Below are 21329 nucleotides of genomic sequence, written 5' to 3' on the forward strand. Positions count from 1 at the left end.
AAACCATTTTAGCATTTTAAGGGCCCTCTCTAAGAAATGCAAGTGTAAAGCCTCAGTTTAGTGGGTGTATTCCTGCTAAATCTCTCATACACAGGCTAAGATTTTTAATCAGTAAATGCTGGTAAACAGCAATTCAACTGTACACACACACACACACGGATGAAAAAAATATTTCTATTGACAATTAGAAAAGTTTACAGACAGGCAAAGTAAGAAAAGCTGCCTGAGAACTTAGTCTGATTTATGGATGTTTACTCAGTATATTTTAAACATGTGATGTTGACATCTTTTAACCGTTGTAACTTTTTGAATCTCAACTTCTGTCATTAAACAAACACTCCACTGACACCCTGTAATTTCCCACAACTGAAACGTTAAAAAAACCACACATTAAAAAATGCTCAAAAACCATACACATTTTTATAATTTCGCCAGATAATATCAATCAAGTTTCCCAAGCTTACTCATAGGTCAGTGAAGCAAAAGCATTACTGACTACATCAGAGTAACTGAAGTAAAAGTAGTTGCTTGTAGTTCTATCATTTAAAAAACTTATATGTGCTTCAAAGTCCAGTTTTACAGGAGCCTATACACACACACACACACACACACTAAAAATAGTAGTTTCTAGAAAAAGATAACACTCATGCTCCCTTTCTTGGGACAAAAGCTATTGAAAATCTCCATGATCAACTGACAAGTATCATAAGCAGGAATTTCAAAAATCAGTATCAATAGTTACTGGTAGGGTTAAGAAGCTGAGAGCAGTTCTGAAGTGAACATGCCAGACAAATTAAGATACTCACTTTTCATTGATTTTGACACCAATCTTATCTAAACCAATGTTTCTGGTACAGGCATCACGACCAATAGCCATCAAAACCTACAAAAAAGTAACAAAAAAAAGAAGCTATCGAGAACTCCTTTCTATCAATGTTATTCTAAGTATTCTGTTTCAATTTTTCAATGAAAACTAAGCAAGTGAACAATTGAAGCCACATTTCCTAAAGTTGCTTAAAATGTGTAGGTGTCAGTAGTTAGCAGCAAAAAGATTACCTTGACACTAGAATAATAGTCAGAACAGACAACTGGTAACATATGACACCATCTACAAAACAGTCAACCCCCTCGTAGCAGAGTTAAAGTTTCAGCAATTCTGTGGACAGAGTTGCAACAGGACAGAATATCAAAATCTTGTTATTTTTCTATGGAATGTTGACAATGCTGGCAGGTTGCCAGAATTATTGAATTTCTTATTGTACCTCCCTTCCTTTGTTTCCAAACAGTACAAATGATTTAAGAGCTTTAATGATCATTAACATCCATTTTACTTTGATACAAATATATATTTGTGGGCATCATTTAGTGCCTGATAACAGGGATATATTTGTAGTACAAAATTGCTTACAGTATTATATTCTCCTTCAACAGTGTCTGGTCCCTCAGTAGACTGTGCTACCACTTTTAGTCTTCTAGGCATGCCTTCCTCCAACCTTTCAATCTGTAGGAAAGAATTAATAATCTTAGTCAAGTTACCTTAACCAGCAGAGCCTTATTGCATTACACGACATATACACTACACACCTTGCTGAATGTTCAGCAATAAAATGCTTTTAACATAAAAGCTTGGCCATACAGAATTTTCAGCTTATCTGCTATAGAGCTGAACTTTTTTTCTGGAAGACATTTTATCACAAGACACTTGCATTCTGGGTAATCTTTTCCTTTCAGGCTGGCTATTTAGCAAGAAAGAAGAGAAACAAAGTGAAAGTACTTGCCCGAATAGGTACAAATTTCCTGATGAATTTAACACCATGAGTTTCCATGTAGGCACCTGCCCTCTCTGCCATTTCTTGGTCAAAGCCTCGAAGAAGGATGGAGCGCACCATAACTGTGACATCCAAACCAATGCCAGCAAGAAATCCTGCACACTCCAGAGCCACATAGGAGGCACCCACAATTAGAGTTTTGCCAGGGCAGTAAGGCAGGGAGAAGAGGTCATCGCTGAAAAGCAACGCAGAAAACACCATTTTACAATTCAGCTTTGTTTCAATTTGCATGTTGAAAAGTAGACAGAAGGGAAGTCTTATTAACAGAGACTAACATCTCATCTCACCTAGTAATGCAGTATTCTTTATCTCCAGGGATACCCAAATATCGGGGCCTTTCCCCTGTTGCTAGGACAAATGTCTGTGCTGTGTGAAAAGTTTCCTGTCCTTTCCTGGTGGTTGCCTGAGATACAGAGGAAAACAAAAAGCCAACCAAAAAAAAAAAAAAAAACCAAACACAAAACACAAAACACAGAATTACAGAACTATTGTATTCCAAGATGCCAGGAATAACTTGTGAGTCACAAGGCCTACTGCCAACAATAAAAACCTCAACTTTATCAAGCAGCTGATAAACGCAATAGGATTTAGAAAGGAGTCTTGATAACAGATGGAGCCAAGTGAAAAGCCATTATACTGTAGAGATACTCTTAAGAAATCCTTTTACTGAACTACATGGTAACATCCATTGTTAATGGGTTTACATGGGGAAAATACACTAGACTACACTCCCCACACTAGCTGCATTGAACAACAGTGATCAGCTGACTTGGGCAGGGCTCAGAAGGTTTAAGCTAATAACTTAGATTTTACATTTAATAAAGAGAAAGACTGAAAGTTTCTTAAAGAACTTGAAGAGTTCGATGTTGATGCTAGCGGCAAAACAGATGGTTATCCAAGTAATTTTGAGGCTTGCGTAGGAGTAGACTAGAAAAGTGCTTTAAGACAGGCTGATACCTCAGGTGGGAAGAAAACAAAGGATGGTTTATTTTAAGTTTCCCTCAACTTCAAAGGCAGTCAGTCTTTGGGACTTCATATTGCAAAATGCCTCTTTTTGAAAGGGGTTTGAGAAACTACAAGTCAAACCTGTGCGAAAAGGAATGTCAGATTTGTCCTCTTGCATGTAGCAGCTTAAAAAGAGTCTGCTCTACTTTCCTGTATTGATGGCCCAGCTCAGTACCAAACTTATATTAAATGAACAGGTGGAAACTGAATTTCTTCTATAATATTGGTAAAAAATAAGCCAACTAGTTTTACTCCTCATTCAGTGTAACCTTCTGGATTTAAATTGTGTGACTAAATCAAACTACCTACATCAGGGTCAGGCAGCTGTATCCAGTGAACCTACATGATGTAAAATTTTATTCATTGCTGCATCCCTAACCTGGGTAAACCCTGGTCCAATCTGATAGTCAGCTATAATACCCGCTGTGCAGTACAAATTAAGTATATACTTGTCTTGTGGCTTCATTCCTATACCAATACACAGAATACTATTCCAACTCCATAATATCATGGAAGGGATCTGAACTTGAGGAACAGGCAAGGTTTTGGATATGGCTCTTTATGTAGAGAATTCCCCTATCCTCCTTCATGTTTTAACAAAAAAGCTTCTGATCGGTAGGCCATGTGTGCGTTTTCTAAAATTAACACTCCTCTTCCAAACTAATTTTAATGCTTTCTTGGCTCAGTATGCAGTATTATTCACAGTTACTCACTGAGATTAAGATCCAATTTTCAGTGACGTTATGAGGCAAGAGGCAAGTTACAAGAAGAAAGTACGTTTTAACTTGATTCAACTATCCAGGGATTTTGAATAAAAGATACAGTAAACTCCTGATTCTTAAATGCTATAGATTTAAGTTAACACCAATTATCTATAAACATTAAGGCAATTTAATAGTTATGTTTCATAGCTTTTCATTTATGAATTTTGGAATCAAGTCACACAGTTTGTTACATACTCAAGCTCTACCTCTCTACTTATGCAAGATTCTCTATTTGCAGATCCCCACATTACTTCTATATAACTGGTATTAGTATGCAAGTATTATGACAGTGGTTACTGGAGTATAAATCTACTTAAATCAGTAAATTATTCCTGTAATTTTAATTCTTTAAGTGAGATAAGTAAAGTATCATACAATAACTCCTCACTTAAAGTCATCCTGGTTAATGTTGTTTTGTTGCTGATCAATTAGGGAACATGCTCATTTAAAGTTGTGCAATGCTCCACTATTCCGTTGTTTGCCTGCCTGCTTTCTCCACAGCTGGCAGCCTCCCTATGCTCTTCCCCCCTCCCTCCACCAACAGCGCCTCCCGCCCACCGGCAGACCCCACGGATCAGCACCTTCCCCCTCCTGCCAGGGGCAATCAGCTGGCTTGCAGCATTTGGGTGGGGGGGGGGGACGAGGAGGGGAGAGGACTCAGCGCACAAGCTCCCCCCTCCCTCCTGAACACCGCAAACCAGCTGATTGCCCCGGGCAGGAGGCAGAGGGGGGGGGAGGGCGGGTCCTCGCTCCTCCCTCCTAAACACAGCAAGCCAGCTGATTGATTGCCCTGGGAAGGAGGACCATAGCCTGCCTGCGAAGTAAAGGGGAGGAGGAGGGGGAAGAGGGAGGGAGGGAGAGAGAGAAGAGGCGGGTCAAGTGTGGGGGCTTGGAGGAAGGGGTGGAGCAGGTGGGCTGAGGGTTGAGGTCCCAGCCCCTCCTGCTTGCAGATTAGGGGAAGCTACCGCCACTGCTCCGCAATGTGCTTCTCCTAGCCTACAGTACCTTCAGCCTCCTTGTCTGCCTCATCTCCAGTGCCAGTGGGCTGTGCCTGTGCAGGGTAAGGCAGGGGCACCTCCCAACTATAGTACTGTACTGCTGTAAACACACAGCACATGCAACGACTCCCCCTGCCAGTGATTCACTGTTGCTTTAAGGCCCAATGGCCCTGCTTGGGAATAGGGCTATATACCAAGTGCTTGCGAGGCCACCAGCTGCCTGCAAAGCAGCTGCGGGTGGTGCACAGCAGAGGCCCTGCCTTGCTACAGAATAAATAATGTTTTATCTGCTCCCCTCTCTTCGCTGGAGGGAGGTAAGAACACAGGGGGGCGGCAGCCTGCCCAAAGCAAGTTACAGGAATAGCATTCCAGTGCCTGCTTCGCTGTAGCAAGGGGGATAAGCGGCATAGATATGCACAGAACCTGGCCCTGCTTCCATGAAAGCATGTGAAATACACAGGAGCTTTGCCATTCACTTTAATGCCAGCTGCATGTCTCTGCCCCTGCATGCACACAGCAGAAAGGGGCACAGCCCTGCAGCAAGTGTTAATTTTCCTCCTCTTACTACACTGGCTGCAATGCTGCCCGGGTCCTGAGTGCATGGTTACTAGGGGAGATACAGCAGGGCCATTTTTCCAGGGCACCCTGGAAGAGAGGCCTTTGGTCCTCCAGCAGGGCTCCTGTGAAAGTAAGAGCCTCCATAACTAGTCCTAGCCTAAACCCACAGGGCTTCCAGAAGGGGAGCAAAATTACCATGGAGAAATGACACGGTTTTCCAAATTCTCTTGCAATAGTTGACTGATGCTGCATGACCCCGGCCACTCCAGGCTGAAGGAAGTGAGGAATAGCACATGCTCCTCCAGACATGCATGCATCACCCAGCATCATGAGTCAAAAATGTCCAGCAAGTGATAGTGGAGTGCCTAGCAGTACCAGTAGCAGCAAGAAAACCACGAAAACCCTTAGTTTAAAATTGTTTAAAAAAAACTTATACCTGTATTAAATTGCTTGTTTAAAATGTATATAATGCCTTTTGTCTGCCAATTTTTTTCCCACTGGAACTTAACACCTTCCCCTCCCGCACATTTACATTAATTCTTATGGGGAAAATTGGATTCGCTTAACATAGTTTCACTTAAAGTCGCATTTTTCAGGAATATAACTACAACATTAAGTGACGAGTTACTGTATTAAGCTGAAACCTTTTACATACTAGGTTTCAACTAAAGAGCAGTTTTAGGACATATGGGGAGTGATTCTTAACAGGTCAGAGAAAATAAGCCAAAGCTAAACATGCAGCAGCTACCTTTATTTTGTGTGGTTCGATAAATTCTGCATAGGCATTGACGTATGTCACAGTCTTCTCTCTCAAGGACACCCTGTAACCCCAATTTAAAGAGCCTATGTAGTTCTGAATTGCTTCTACCATGGTCTCCCAGTTGTGTTTAACTAAAAATAGAAACAAGAAGCTTTACAGTTAAAAGAAACTGAAGTATAAACACATTAACTTCATGAACATCAATAGAAGCTTACAGTAAATTGTAAAAATAGTTGCTCATTAGTCATAACTCAAATTATGGCAATACTATAGGTTAAGCAATGCCTCACTAAATTAGCAAGCCCAAGTAGAATACAAATACACATTTCATGTAATAAGTAACATATTAAAAAGTTTTTCTAGGGATACTTCATATCCATCAGACATAAAAAATGGCTTCTCTCTTAGCACTAATGGCAAAGTTATTTGGGTTTATGAAACCCAACTACAAGTAACCCAACAAGCTAGATTATGCAAGTTATGGTGGAATCAAGCCTCAAAACAGGTTTAAGTGCCTTCATAAAGAGATTCTGGGGGAGAGGGAGGGAAAAGTTGTTCAAGTGGCAAACTGAATTCTATTTAGTCACTTCAATACTAAAAGAATTCTTATTTAAGCTCAAACAAAAGTTCTGATTTGCATCCTCCCCCACCAGTGTTCAGTGTTAGTGACCTTGCTCATCATACTCCCAGCCAAATTTCCTTGAATCTTGAAGTGCCTGTCCCAGAAGTGCAGCTTGATGCATGAGTTTCTTAGGAATACAACCTACATTTACACAAGTGCCACCAAGTCCTGTGATGGAAAGAAAGAAAGTTTATTTAATGTTATTACCAGCATTAACTTTAGATGTGCACGTCTGTCTTATGACATGCTTTATGTACTCCACTGTCTAGCCATCCATTAGTATTACTTTCTGTACATATGCAAGCAATGGATGGAGAACTTCCTTTACAACTACATACCTTCCGATGCAGTATGTAATTGACAAGGTTGACAAAGTAACATTTTTTACTTAAGCAATAACATTTTAACTCTAACTCCAATACCAAGCAGGTTACATAAGTAAAGCTTTAAGCATAGGCCCAACACATTCACATATATAAAGTAGCTTTGGACTAATTCACCGCCACTTATTCTGTAGTCAGATAGAACAGAATGACACTTTCATGATACCTAAGAAGTGCAAGAGACCACAATCTGCAGTGTTAACCACGCCTATTCTATGGAGTCAGAGACAGAGCTAAATTTCAAAAAAGAAATGAAGGGCAAACATTCCTCTTATGAGTGATTGTAAGAAATTCAACATATGCTTTCTTCAGAACAAAAGAAGAATACTTCTCTACACAATAGAGTTTACTTATGGAAAGGATGACCACTAATCTGTTCTATAGGAGCCAGGATCAAAAAATGTGAAAAACAGCAAAAGGCAAGGTCAAGGGAAAGTGAGGAATTCTGGAGACCACATGAAAAGCATCCACTTCAAGGTGCTTGTAACACCTAGTGTAGAAATATGGTCCCTTTGGGCCTATGAAATACTGAATGTATCACAGTGCTAAGCACTTCAGCTAAAATGAAGTGATGATACTGTAATTCAGCAACTCACGTGTAAAGCCAATTCAAACTAACATTTTCATCTAAGGAGCTCAAAATGTGCTTGACAGATATCAGCTTCCCTATAAGTGATTAAAATGTTTAAGATTTAAAAAGGGAAGGTTACGTAGCAAAGAATTTAGTGAGAATGTGAAATCCAGGAGTTAATAGGAAATTGAAGTACATAGGGAAATGCAGGCTGGATAGAAAAATCCATCTCGAACAGGCAGGCTGAGTGAGGTTTATTTCCTCCATCATTTATGTTGTAGAATCACAGCCTCATATCCATACAACTACCATACTACAGGAATGCAAAACCTTGAAACTAAATAATTTAAGCAATGCTGACATCAGCATTTTAATCTATGCATATATATTGTGATTTGAGGCTAGGACCGCTTACCCCATGAAGTACCCGAAGGTGTTGGTACAACATAATCTAGCACCATGACCTTTTTTCCTAAGGCAGCAGCTTCCTGTATTAAAAAAGAAGTCAGATATGAACTGATGAACTTCTCCATTGCTTTTTGATGCTAAAAGCTTAAATGATCAAGGAAAACATGTCCTCCAATGTGCTTGTCTGATGGAAGGCATTTCTGATGCCAGTCTTAGTACCACTTACCCTTCTCTCCGTAATGCCACCAGTGCTTGTGTTAAGTGTGGGAATTTTGGTAACACTTTTACGATGTTCTTGTGCACCTCAGTTCCCCTGTGCTTTGTACTACTATGCAAAGGAAAGGGACTCTGTGTCAGACTCATGTGGCTGCCTGGTAAGAGACCAGAATAATTAATGAACTGAATAGAGCCTATGCATGTGAATGAAGGATCTGGAAGAAACTGTGAAAACCTCAATGGCTGGGACACTCACACCTAGCAATCTACAGCCAAGAGGAGATTCCCTGCCACCTCTCTGCAGGTAAGCACAAAGGCCTTAAGCTGAAGAATGTGTGAAGGTATCAAATGTCTGACAGAGCTGGATACACGGACACAGGAGGAACCTGGAGACTAACAGTATGTCTACACTACAGTTTATGTCAGGATAACTTAGGTCACTTAGGGGTGTGACTAAACCACCCCCTTGAGCAACATAAGTTACAGCAACATAAGCACTCGTATGCACAGCACTACGTTGGTGGGAGAGCCATAGCTTCTACCATTCATGGAGGTGGTTTTATTATGCCGATGGGAAAGCTCTGTCAGCATAGAGCGTCTTCACCAGATGCACTGCAGCAGCGCAGCTGCACTGGCACAGCTGTGTCGCTGTACATGTAGACATGCCCTAAGAACAAAAGGGGACAGAGGGCCAGGATAAGGTCAGGGCAGCAGGACCTGGCAGAACCCTAGCTCCTACCAACAGGAATCATATCCTAAGCCTGCATCTCACGCTAACCTAAAGACTTTTAGATTCTGTATTCCAGGTTATTAAAATTGGTATCTTGTTTTAAAAAGGCTTCTTATTGTTTCTGCAGATATTTTATGCTCTGAAGGGGTAGGAACACGTCTCCCATAGGAGTCTGGCTTGGCTGGGCTTATTGAAGGGAACCACAAACAATTGGGCCTACAGGTACCAGCTTCGGAATCATGGAGGCTGTGGGCCTTTCCCTGTGGAACTATGTGGAGCCTTTGGGTCTGGCACACTAAAGGGCTACTTCGAAGAGACTGGTTACAGGCTGGGGCATAGACCAGACCCTGAGAATCTATGACGGCACCTAATTCAATCAGAAGCTGCAGAGGAGCAGAGCAGCCGGAGTTTCACTTCCAACCATCTGAAGATATGTATCACACCTGGAGAAGAAATATCTAGAAGCAACCCTATACAACAGCCTGCACTGTCAACAGTAATTATCTAAAGGGAATGTTATGCATATGTTTGTCATCCCCCTGTCCTCCACTGCCCAGCCAAAAGTAGTATCAATACTTTGAACCTTCAACCCTTCTGAACAACTACCAGAAACAAAGGCTGCTGTTTCCTTAAGTTCCTTACTCGTCCAGGAGGAAGTTGACAAAGTTGAAAGACTGAAGCAAAAAGTGACTATACTATGGGAAAGAATCTGGCCCAAAGTTCTGAACTATGAGCTCCTGAAGGAGTGCATGTTACACTACAGTTACATCAGTGTTCAGCCCATTAAATTTCATATGAATGGAAAGACTCACTGAAATGTAGACTATATTGCATTAGAATGACAGGTGCACAGAGCAACAGAGTTTCAGGAGAAATCTTACATGTACAGTTGATATATAGGCAAAATTCAGTGTACAAGTGCAAACCCAAGTGCATACCTTGGAACATGCAAGTCCGCCAGAGCCACCACCAACAACAATAAGATCGTAATCATAAACTTCTGCATCATCTATGCAATTCCCTAGCACATTCTGCAATGAGCCACTCTGGTAAGCCTGTAACAAACATATGGGTTACTCACACAGCTATATGTTCAAGTGTGAATTACACAGCTTTTTCATGACCTAGGTCATCATGTCTGATGCTCCTACCCTAATTTTGGATTCCTTATTAAAGAGGATCATTAGCACACAGTTTTTCAAATCTGAGGGCTAGAAAGGGAGTTCTCACATGATACTTAAAGCTCACAATTATAGAACCTTTCACAGGACTGTGTTCTCATTTTCTGTGTCTAAAGTTATGTTTAAGTCACACAGCAAAAGCTACATACCAAAAAACCAAGTCAAGAAATCACTGATGACCCATTGCTCACTCCATTTGTAATTCTACCCATTGTACAGAACATCAAGAAGGCAGGAATTAAAAAAGGTTGTCGCAGGATGGAACAACTGTCTCTCCTTTTAAATACCGATTTTTTTAATTTAGTTTCCTTCTTGACATTATGGGAAGGCAATAAGTATGCATTAAGTTAGTTCACTAGCATATTTTGAAACCAGTGGTTGCAAAAAAGAGGTATCAAGTGACTAGACTGTATTTAAAAACAGAGATAAGTTACCTAGTCAGTTCATTTCTAGTCACAGCTAATTTCAAACTCAAGAAAAGCAAGATTACCTGAAAAGTTTTATCATATCCACCTATGTGTGTTCCATTCACAAACACACTGGGCACAGTCCTCTGGCTAGTCACTTCTACTAACACTTGCTGAATATTGGGTCCATCATCTAAGGATAACAAAAAAACACACACCACTATGAGAGAGTTTGAAACAATCCTCACTGAAAGTGCACTTAAATGTATGGGTTTTTTAAAAACTAGAACTGAAGTGCAGTTTGTTGAAAAAACACGTCACAAGCCCTCCATAAAATCAACGTATTTGTTTCAGACATGGCAAGTTTGTAGACACATTCTTCAAAAGCACAAGCTTTGAAACAAAAGAAGATTTTTCAAAGAGTACGTGTCTTGATAGATGGAATGAATTGAAGCTTCACAAACCTAAATGCGAGATGGTTTCCAGGTGGTGTTTAAGTCACTGAGTTTAGAAGGAAGCCATACATTGCTCGAGACCTGGCTATTTGAGAGAGACTACCTCCCTGCCTATGTATATTGCCACAGTCAATATCAGTGGAGGCATTTGAGCTAACTCAATACAAAAAAACAAACAAACAAAAAAAAAAACCACACACACACACACACACCCCCGCTGGCAGGGTGTTCTTCATTAGGCCCCCTGGGCTTTGGAACTTGTTCACCTCTTTGTTGAAAATAGCCAGAATTCATAGACCTTCTGGGCACGCTACTACACTAATTTCATAGGGTCTTTTGGAGACTAGATATATTACTTCAGATTAGTTTTTAGGGAAGGCAGAGTATTTTCTTTTGAAGCTTCAATTACTGCTGGTTTTGACAATAGTTGTCCTTTTAAACAACTGTCAACATGGAACGTGCTCTGGATAGGCACCTTCTTGGTGGCTTTATGAAATCTAAATATATAGTCCAGCCAGTACAGGAAATGTGTGTGATTAATTGTGGGAATATACAATGCACTTTAGTATTATTTATTCCCACTCAGAGACAGTGCCAGTAATCTCAGGAGCTGCAAATGAAGCACAGCCTTAATTATTAAAGAGCCTTAACACACAATCACCATCCCAAAACGTAAGATGGACTCAGCAAATCCATATGTATATTACAGTTCCCTTTGTCAGACTAGGATCCATTTACTGTGCGGGAACCTCTCTAGTTTGCAGAGAATGCTAAACCAAAAAGGGAAACTTCAGTGAGAGTCAGTCAGTACATTTAAAATTATTCAACACAATGTTATTTTTGGACGTTTATGAAGTATTAAATTGGTAAACAGGATAAGTAGCGAAGTTTTAAAATCAAAATATATGACCACTGAAGTTTCTAAATATATTCAGAATCTTTACAACCAATTAATGCCCAGTAAACCCCTTAACTGTTTTCTCAAGAACTAAAGTAATTTTAACATAAGACTGTACTGTAACCTCAAAACTCCTGGCTTTAATAAAAGCTGGCACTGGCTACAGCCTAAGCAATGAAATTTAGTGTGTCCCCTGCCCACCCCCCCCCCGTGACCCCCAACTTCCAATGACTCAGCAAATTTCTTCACAAAGGTCGCTTTTAAGTCAAGTAAAACATTAACAGTTCATCTGGGAACACAAAAAAAATAACTTAGTTTCCCCCTTAGTTTTCCTGCAAGACAGAACAGTGAGCAATTTCCTGACACAGCCATCAAACTTCTATTTGATTAAATAAAATCACGATTTTTAAAAAAAAGTGCCTTGTGATATAAGAGTTTAGCATGTATTTTAAATGCTGTTGTAACTTTGCACCAAACAAGGCATCATTCAAGAGAGAATTAGTGTCTCTGATCAGTACAAGACAGTTTATAGCAAAAGAGTGGCTTAAGTCGGATGAAATATATATCTATGCATCTCAACACGAGCTGTCATTTTTACTTACCAGTTAAATCAAGTTCCAAAGCATAGAAGTCTACTCCCATAGAATGAAAAAGTTCTTTCACCTGTAACAAACCAGAATAGTTTCATTTGATATCTACTATTGTGAACACAAGGGCACTGCATTTTCACAAGTCAAAGATTTGATATTTAGATGTAGTTTAGGACCAAGATCTGCTATTAAACATTAGTACATTAGATACAACTGTTTTAAGACACTGAGTTATGCAGATACTAAGTCATTACTTCCAAGTTAATTTTCAGAAGCAGCCCCTTTGCTATCTCATGTGATTTCACCACCACAGGTGGTACATTCACACTACAAACGACAGCGTGACTAATGCAAGTAGACATGTCTGTCCTAGCTTTATTCTAGCTATTGTGGTTAACAATAGCAGCAAAGCCATGGAAGCCTGCACTTCACCACCTGTTAGCAACCCAAGTACGTACTCAGGATCCCTGGCAAGCTTCCTGAGATGGTTCACCTACAATGAACTTATGGCTGCACTAGCTGGATTAAAGCAATACCTGTGCTACAATCACATGTTCATTTTCCGTGTAGAAGTATGTTTAGGTAATCAGCAGGATTCAGACTTTGGTATCCAACCCCATGCTTCTCCTGAAGGAGATGGGAGAACTTTGTCTACCAAAAAAAACTTAGCAGCAGATGGTCTGATTACTTCTGACACAATATAAGGGGTTAAAAAGACAAAGACATCTTGAGGTAGCTGCTTTGAAGTAGATGTAGAGAATAGAAAACCAAAGGGTCATTTAGTAAACAAATATACACATATGGCCAAAGAGTCTTTGGGGATGGGAAAGTTTTGTGAGGAAGCTATTAAGTAGCAAAATTAGGTTGAAATCTAGAAGTTGTACTTTCACCATTAACTGCACAGAAAATTACTAGATCCCTGGCTGACAACCCACACCAGGATTAGGAACACAAATTTACCATCTCTCTCAATCTTCAGACTTGGAAATGAACAACAGTGACCCTCAAAATGACAGACAATTTTTTTTAAAAAGCATGCCAAAAAAAAATAAACTGAAGATTCCTGTTTTTGACCTATAAAATCCTACATGGCTAGGTAGCTGCATTATTGAGAGACTGCAACAATGACAGTATGGAACAAAGGAGAGGCAATTTTTTTTTTTTTTTAAAATAGGCATCAGGTTTAATACAAACAAGAAGTACTTTTGCCACATAGTGGCAAGTTAAAACTGTGGAACTCATTGCCACGGAATGTTGATGGCCAAAAGTATAACTGGGCTCACTCAATAACTATATAAAGGATAGGTCCATCAATGGCTATTAGCCAAGGTGATCAGGGATGCAACCCCATACCTGCGGCAACCCTAAACTTCTGACTGCCAGGAAGGGAAGATGGGGAGAGGCAATTAGGGAGCAGATACTCTTGATTTAAGAAAGAGTGCTAATTGCAGATTTCTCTATGAGGGGCTCTCAATTTTGTTATGTTGGTTCCAAAGGAGCATGAGTATTTGGGCACTCTGAAAGGGCTGTTTATGTATACTTTTGGAAAAGTGGAGCTTGATGGGACTAATATTTATGGAGTAGGGGCCTTTAGTCTTTTGGGGGATGCCAGTGAATTATAACTGTTTAGCTGCTGTTTTACTTTAATTTGTATTAAAGCAGCCTACAGGAGAAAGACACCTTTTTCATGAAATAAATACACTAGAACCTCAGTTACAAACACCTCAGGAACGGAGGTTGTTCATAACTCTGAAATATTTGTAACTTTGAACAAAATGTTATGGCTGTTCTTTCAAAAGTTTACAACTGAACATTGACTCAATACAGCCTTGAAACTTTACTATGCAGAAGAAAAATGCTGCTTTCCTTTTTAAAAAAGAGGAAAAGTAGTTTATGTTCAACACAGTACTGTACTGTACTTGCTTTTTTTTGGGTCTCTGCTGCTGCCTGATTGGGTACTTCCAGTTCCAAATGAGGTGTGAGGTTGACTGAGTTCGTTACTCTGAGGTTCTACTGTAGAACAAACAGTTCAAGTGTGGCAGCGGCAAGAGACACCACTGAACTGCTCTAAAATATAGAAAGAACAGCTCTTTAGGAGTGAGGCAAGAACAAGAGAACAGAAGAGTTTTCAAATAGTTACACTCAAGAAGGGAGGGTACATTTGTCCTTTAACATTTTAGATTTTAATTTTAAGACTTTCTGACCTTGCCATCTTTATTCTCAGCCATAGGGTACTTTTCCTACAAGATCTAACTAAACTGTACAGAAAGACGACATTTGCAGTCTGTATATTGATTTGTAGCATACAAATATGCATCACACTTGAATTCAACTAATGCATTTGTACACAGACAAATTCCTTACAATTCTTACACAGGAAACAAACAGTTAGGGGACAAACATTACCAGTGAGTTACTTAACACTAAGTTTCATACGGAAAATAACTTGGAACAAAGGCACTATAGTATGACAATGCACTTTTTAAAACTTTTCCTGGCAGCATTCGCTCTCATTACTTCAACCTGTTTAGCTACTTTAAACCCCACAAGGTGGAGTTAGCTAATAAGCAGTGTCCTGGGTCTGCTGTTTCATAAGTCAATTAGCATTCTGTAACAATCTAAATTGAGCTGACCTGACATGTCATTATGCATTTGTATAGATGCATAATATACTAGCTGAGGGCATATCATAATCAGCAGTCATGTGAAGTTGTGGTTATTCAGTGTATCAGGTTGCTTCTACATGTCAGTATAGAGACTGCTAGCATTTATAAGTTTTTCCATCTCATCCAGTATCAATTTCTCCATGGTTGCAAGAATTTAAAATACATGCAGGTTATTCTTGACTGGCAGTAACTGCAAGAAAGTTGAATTCTGACAACTCCATTCCAGTCTACCACCTTCCTTCTCATCCTACCATTAAGGATTTTCCGCTGCAATGGGTCACTGTTTCTTATTCCTGCTCCTATCTAATCTCCTAAAAGAGCCAAAGGGCAAACAGAAGATGAATTTTCTTGACCTCGTTTGTTCTCTTTCAACATACTCTCTCCACCCTCTTCCTCTGCCAAAGAGAAAACACACACCAGGGAACCTTATTCCACTAAATAATTTCCTCAAGCATCTTTCCTTGCTCCAGATTTATCACCCGTCCCTTAATCCAGCTCCATGCATGTTCCTCCTTCTCTTCCCCCACTAAGCCCAGAGCCAACATTGCTCCCCAGCCTACCTGCAGCAGTACTTGCCCTTCCTCTCTCTGGGACAGTAAATATAGTGCTCCCAAGAGCTGGCTGTTTCCATGGAGTCAAAAAGGCTACCTACAAGGGAATCTCTGCCTCAGCAGCAGCAGGAAGGAACACTAATCAGCAACAGAGTTCTAGACTGACACCACACAGATTTGTAGTAGGGCTGACAAGCAATTAAAAAAATTGTGATTAGTCATGAGCTTAAACAATAATAGAATACCATTTATTTAAATATGTTTGGATGTTTTCTACATTTTCAAATATATTGATTTCAGTTACAACACAGAATACAAAGATATAGTGCTTTTTTTATTACAAATATTTGCATTGTAAAAAACTAGATAGTATTTTTTCAATTCACCTCACACAAGTACTATAGTGCACTCTCTATATAATGAAAGTTGAATTTACAAATTTAGAATTATGTACAAAAAACTGCACTCAAAAACAACATAATGCAAAACTTTAGAGCCTACAAGTCCACTCAGTCTTACTTCTTGTTTAGCCAATCAAGTTTGTTTACATTTGCAGGAGATAATGCTGCCTGCTTCTTGTTTACAACGTCACCTAAAAGCGAGAACGGGTGTTTGCATGGTACTGTTGTAGCCGGCGTCGCAAGGTATTTATGTACTAGATGCACTAAAAATTCATATGTCCCTTCATGCTTTATCCACCATTCCGGAGGACATGCATCCATGCTGATGACGGGTTATGCTCAATAACAATCCAAAGCAGTGCAGACCAATGCATGTTCATTTTCATCATCTGAGTCGTATGCCACCAGCAGAAGCTTGATTTTCTTTTTTTTGGTGGTTTGGGCTCTGTAGTTTTTGCACCAGTGATGCTCTTTTAAGACTTCTGAAAGCATGCTCCACACCTTGTTCCACTCAGATTTTGGAAGGCACTTCAGATTGTTAAACCTTGGGTCGAATCCTGTAGCTATCTTTAGAAATCTCACATTGGAACCTTCTTTTTGTTTTGTCAAACCTGCAGTGAAAATGTTCTTAAAAAGAACATGTGCTGGGTCATCATCCGAGACTGCTATAACATGAGATATATGGCAGAACGTGGGTAAAACAGAGCAGGAGACCATCACAAATTTAATTAACACTTTTTTTTTTTTTTTTTTAAACAAGCATCATCAGCAAGGAAGCATGTCCTCTGGAACAGTAACCAAAACATGAAGGGGAATCCGAACGTTTAGCGTATCTGGCAAGTACATACCTTGCAATGCCGGCTACAAAAGTGCCAGGCGAACACCTGTCCTCACTTTCAGGTGACATTGTAAATAAGAAGTGGACAGCATTATCTCCTACAAATGTAAACAAACTTGTCTGTCTGAGCAAGAAGTAGGACTGAGTGGACTTGTAGGCTCTGAAGTTTTACATTGTTTTGTTTTTGAGCGCAGTTATGTAACAAAAAAAAAAAATCTACATTTGTAAGTTGCACTTTCAAGACAAAGATATTACGCTCCACTACTTGTATGAGGTGAACTGAAAAATACTCTCTGTTTTGCTTATTTTTACAGTGCAAATATTTGTAATCAAAATAATATAAATTGAGCACTGTACACTTTGTATTCTGTGTTGCAACTGAAATCAATATTTTGGAAAATGTAGAAAAACATCCAAAAATATGTAATACATTTCAATTGGTATTCTATTGGTTAACAGAACAATTAAAACTGTGATTAATTTGTTTAATCACGATTAACTTTGAGTTAATCGCATGAGTTAACTGTGATTAATTGACAGCCCTAATTTGTAGCCATTTCCCCTCAACTGGAATAGCTCTTGGAGCACCAGCAACAGGTGAAATGGTAAGGTAGAAAAGAGAGTCTTTAAAAAAAAAAAATTAAAAAAAAAAAAGACGACAATACCATCTAACTGGACCCCAATACATTGCTAAAAAAGGCTGCTAACACTCTACAACTAGTATTGCAACTGTCAATAGACCAAACAGAACTGTGAAATAGTAGACAAAGTAAGGCAGATGAGCATCAATTGTTGGATTCCTCTCTTAGTGGGTATTTCCAATACAGGTTTCAGAGTAGCAGCCGTGTTAGTCTGTATTTGCAAAAAGAGTACTTGTGGCACCTTAGAGACTAACCAATTTATCTGAGCATAAGCTTTAAGTACTCCTTTTCTATTTCCAATACAGACTCACCAAGAAAAAGAATCCTCACAAGAAAAACTTTGCTATGCCTAAAAAGAGATTTCATCTACCACCCTATGATCGCTTCACTTGCTCAAAATTCTGTAAAAAGACTATTAGAAAGATTTTTGAAAGTTTAAATAAAACTTAGCAACAGATGATGATATTTTCAGGACCCCAGATGATGTTCTTATCTGAAGTACCTACTACATTTCTGACATTTTACCTTAGACCTGAATTAAGGTCTAAATGTAATTTTATGTCAACTAGAACAAAAACATGATCATTGGGATTCTTCTTTCTACAGTAATATTACAAGACTCCACTGTAACATCCCACTTACACACCCAGATCCAAGTTCAGGGTATGAAACCAGAGGAATGACTACCAAGGAACCAATTTCAATGTAAAACATACAGTTAGAAAAATGCTACTAGAAGTTACTGCCTAATATTCCAACTTTGGTTTTCCTCACCACATAAGATTTTCAAGTTTTAAAAAGGTTTCACTTTTAAGTGTCAATTCAACAAGTATTTGAGAATCAATCAAGATGTGCATAAATCTGCACCAAGATTCTGCAGTTAGAATTTGACAGGCAATTATTTATGATGCATAGGGAAGGCCTTGCATGTTTATTTTTCTAGCTACTTTCATTCTCCAGTTCAAGCTTAGCTTTGTCAGCTAGCTAAGCAGACTAGACCTAGAAAGACATAGGTAAGTATTACCAAGTAGTGCCAAAATAAAAAATCCTTGTTCTGGCCACTGCAATGCTCAGCAACTTCTTTATTATAACACTGATTACAGTATTGACATTCAACAACATAAAAGCAAGTCAATGATAAGTCAGGCTTTCCAACAGCTCAAAGGTGACAGGAAGCTCAAGCTTGGTGACAACTTCGCTTCATCCAGATTGGTTACTAAAGAGATGCCCTCTGCTTGAACATTTGAGGAACACAACCAAAAAACCCCCACAAACCCGATATCCCTGAATAGTGGCTTTAAGATTGGGCGTAATACACGAAGCGGTGCATTGGGTGGCATTTGCCCACTTCCGCCCATTTGGTCTCCACTAACGCAAGAAGCGCGAGCTCCCGTTTGCAGTTGGCCGGCTCCTCGCGCCAGCGTAAGTTGGGAGCCAGGTCCGGGCTCTGGAGCGCGAGCTCTGTTTGAACGGCAGCCTGTGACCAATACCTGCCCTCAGAGAGAGGAGGGGGGGGAGAGAGAGACAGAGACATTTGCCTCCAGGCTCCCGGCCACGCTCAGGAAAAGGCGTGGGGCGCTCAGTGCAAACCCTCACACCAGCCTGCTGCACCGGGCCTAGAGCCCACCTCAGGTCGCCCTGAGGCTCGGAGGGAACCCGCCCGCCCCAGAACCGGTGATTAAGGCTCCTCCCCGCCCCCGCCGGGCCCGAGGCTGGAGCGGCAGAGCGCGAGCCCCCCCAGGGGCAACTGCCGGGCGCAGCCGGCGGGAGGCCTCCTCCCGCGGGGCGTGTGCGCGGCGAGGCCCACCCCAGGCGCCCCCCACCCGCCGGGCCGTACCTTGTTGCAGTAGGGGCAGTAGCTCTTGCTGAAGACCGCGACCCGGTGGGAGCTGATCAGAGTCCGGACGCGGAGCCGCAGCGCATCCCAGTCCGGCACCCGGACCTGGCCCGGGGGCGGCATGGCAGCAGGAGGGCGAGTAAAAAGGCAGCTCCGCGCGCTCTCCTTGCGCTAGCCGACGCGCGCAGATACCGGTACTTAGTGGCCCTTTAGCCCCGCCTCTTTCCTTCCGGAGAGGGCGGGGGGGGGGGAGGAAGAAGGAGGCTGGAAGAGTCTACTCGGGATGAGGCCGGGGTGTGCGTTAACCTACGCCGTCCATAGACTGACCAAAAGACTGAGCCTAGGAGGGAGAGTCCAACATCAGCCCCGCCTCGCCCCGCTAGGAAAACTTGGGACAGCCCAAGAAGGGAGAGCATGCGCACAGGCAGCAGGCTCCTCTAGTTGTCTGGGTGGTGTCCTCACCTGCAGATATTGTAGCTTCTATCCTTAGGGCTCGTGAATTCTAGTCCCAGCTCTGGGAAGGGAATGGGCTCCAGTGATTTGAACCAGAGAGGAAGGACTCCTGGGCGTTTTTTCTGTCTGTTTCAGAGTAGCAGCCGTGTTAGTCTGTAGCCGCAAAAAAAAAAAACCGAAACAAAAAAACAGGCGTACTTGTGGCACCTTAGAGGCTAACAAATTTATTAGCGCATAAGCTTTCGTGGGCTACAGCCTGCTTCATCTGTGACACTTACTCCCTGTGCAAACTCATCACTTCTGTCCTGTGTTCCTCTAGCTTCCCATCTGTAAAATAGGAATAATGGGGTTTTGGTTAAAAAAAAGAGATACACAAAAAGAGACTAGAGACCAATAAGAGGTAAATGTTCAGGTGACTGGGCCTTTGCTTTTTAGCAGCTTATTTGTATCTGCCTACTCTTCACCCAAGGAAGTGGCTACACATTTAACACCCACACCATTTGTGCTTTTTTCTTTTCTTTTTAGCAACCAACTGCAAAATTATCTGATTGCTGCTACAGATGGCCAAGCTGCAACTTTACACCTAGATAACTAGCTGCAGATGATGTCTAAAAGACCCTGTAAACAGTGGGCTGTAAAGATATCTCGCTTATGAATCCTATAGAGTGAGAAAATTGGGAGAAGCTGCCATCTACAGGACAGATTCTAACAGCGCAGTCTTTGTGTGTGGTCGCTGTGATTCATTAAAAAGATTGGGCCTGAGGGAGAGTGAGGGAAAGTAAGGGGAAATGGACAAATCCTGCAGATGGATTGAAGAAAGCAGCTTGTATACACGACGTGTGTTTGACCTCTTTACAGTCAAAGCTCCTTATATAAAAACACATTTTAAAACAGCCAAGTCCTGAAAAAACACTCCTGTGGTCAGGCAAAACTTGTGAAATCATTTTTTAAGTTGTTATATTAATGGATAGGGAGTCTGATAGAATGAGCTGGAGGCTTAGAGCCAGGAACTCTGTTACTCTGTGGTATTGGTCAAGTTTCTTAAAGATGACCCACTGAGGGGAAAAATGGGTTTACTTAGGATATGTAAAGAAGGCCCCGCTTGTTTTCTATATAAGGAATTCAGGTCTTACCTACCCTGGAAGACTTTGTGGTAAATTGGAAAACTAATGAAGGCTAATAACAAGAATCAAGCAAGTGATAACTGAACATTGAGAGAGGAAGATATTTGCTAAGACTGTTTAAACATTTATGGTATTTGTTAGCACTCATTTAACTCTAATGTCTAATGAACATTTGGAGTGAAGGACATCATTGTTAAATATATATACTCCCACATGTCTCTGCAATTAAGATGTGAGAGCTCACAACACACATCTGAGACTTCTAAGAAGTCCTCCAGCAAATGCAGTAAAGACCAGACTTGACATTCTTGATAAAGCAAAAACAGTGTTGTTATAGCTGTCTCGGTCCCAGGATATTAGAAAGATAAGGTGGGTGGGGCAATATCTTTTATTGGACCAACTTCTGCTGGTGGGAGAGACAAGCTTTCTTTCGTACCAACAGA

At 40.8% G+C, this 21329-nt stretch overlaps 1 protein-coding gene across 1 annotated transcript in view; it reads right to left on the minus strand.

Annotated features, from left to right (window-relative positions):
* Positions 1 to 19754, minus strand: part of TXNRD3 (thioredoxin reductase 3) — a 34777-nt gene extending 15023 nt beyond the window's left edge. The window contains exons 1-11 of the mRNA XM_037903834.2: positions 19310 to 19754; positions 12388 to 12448; positions 10516 to 10625; positions 9783 to 9899; positions 7906 to 7978; positions 6585 to 6704; positions 5903 to 6045; positions 2117 to 2232; positions 1779 to 2004; positions 1409 to 1501; positions 807 to 883 (exon numbers count right to left, since the gene is read on the minus strand). Of these exons, the coding sequence (XP_037759762.1) occupies positions 807 to 883; positions 1409 to 1501; positions 1779 to 2004; positions 2117 to 2232; positions 5903 to 6045; positions 6585 to 6704; positions 7906 to 7978; positions 9783 to 9899; positions 10516 to 10625; positions 12388 to 12448; positions 19310 to 19432 (1259 nt within the window). The 5' untranslated portion in view covers positions 19433 to 19754. The remainder of the gene's footprint in view (positions 1 to 806; positions 884 to 1408; positions 1502 to 1778; positions 2005 to 2116; positions 2233 to 5902; positions 6046 to 6584; positions 6705 to 7905; positions 7979 to 9782; positions 9900 to 10515; positions 10626 to 12387; positions 12449 to 19309) is intronic.
* Positions 19755 to 21329: the final 1575 nt, after the last annotated feature.

This window comes from Chelonia mydas, chromosome 7, assembly GCF_015237465.2.
Source record: "Chelonia mydas isolate rCheMyd1 chromosome 7, rCheMyd1.pri.v2, whole genome shotgun sequence".
NCBI lineage: Eukaryota > Metazoa > Chordata > Testudines > Cheloniidae > Chelonia > Chelonia mydas.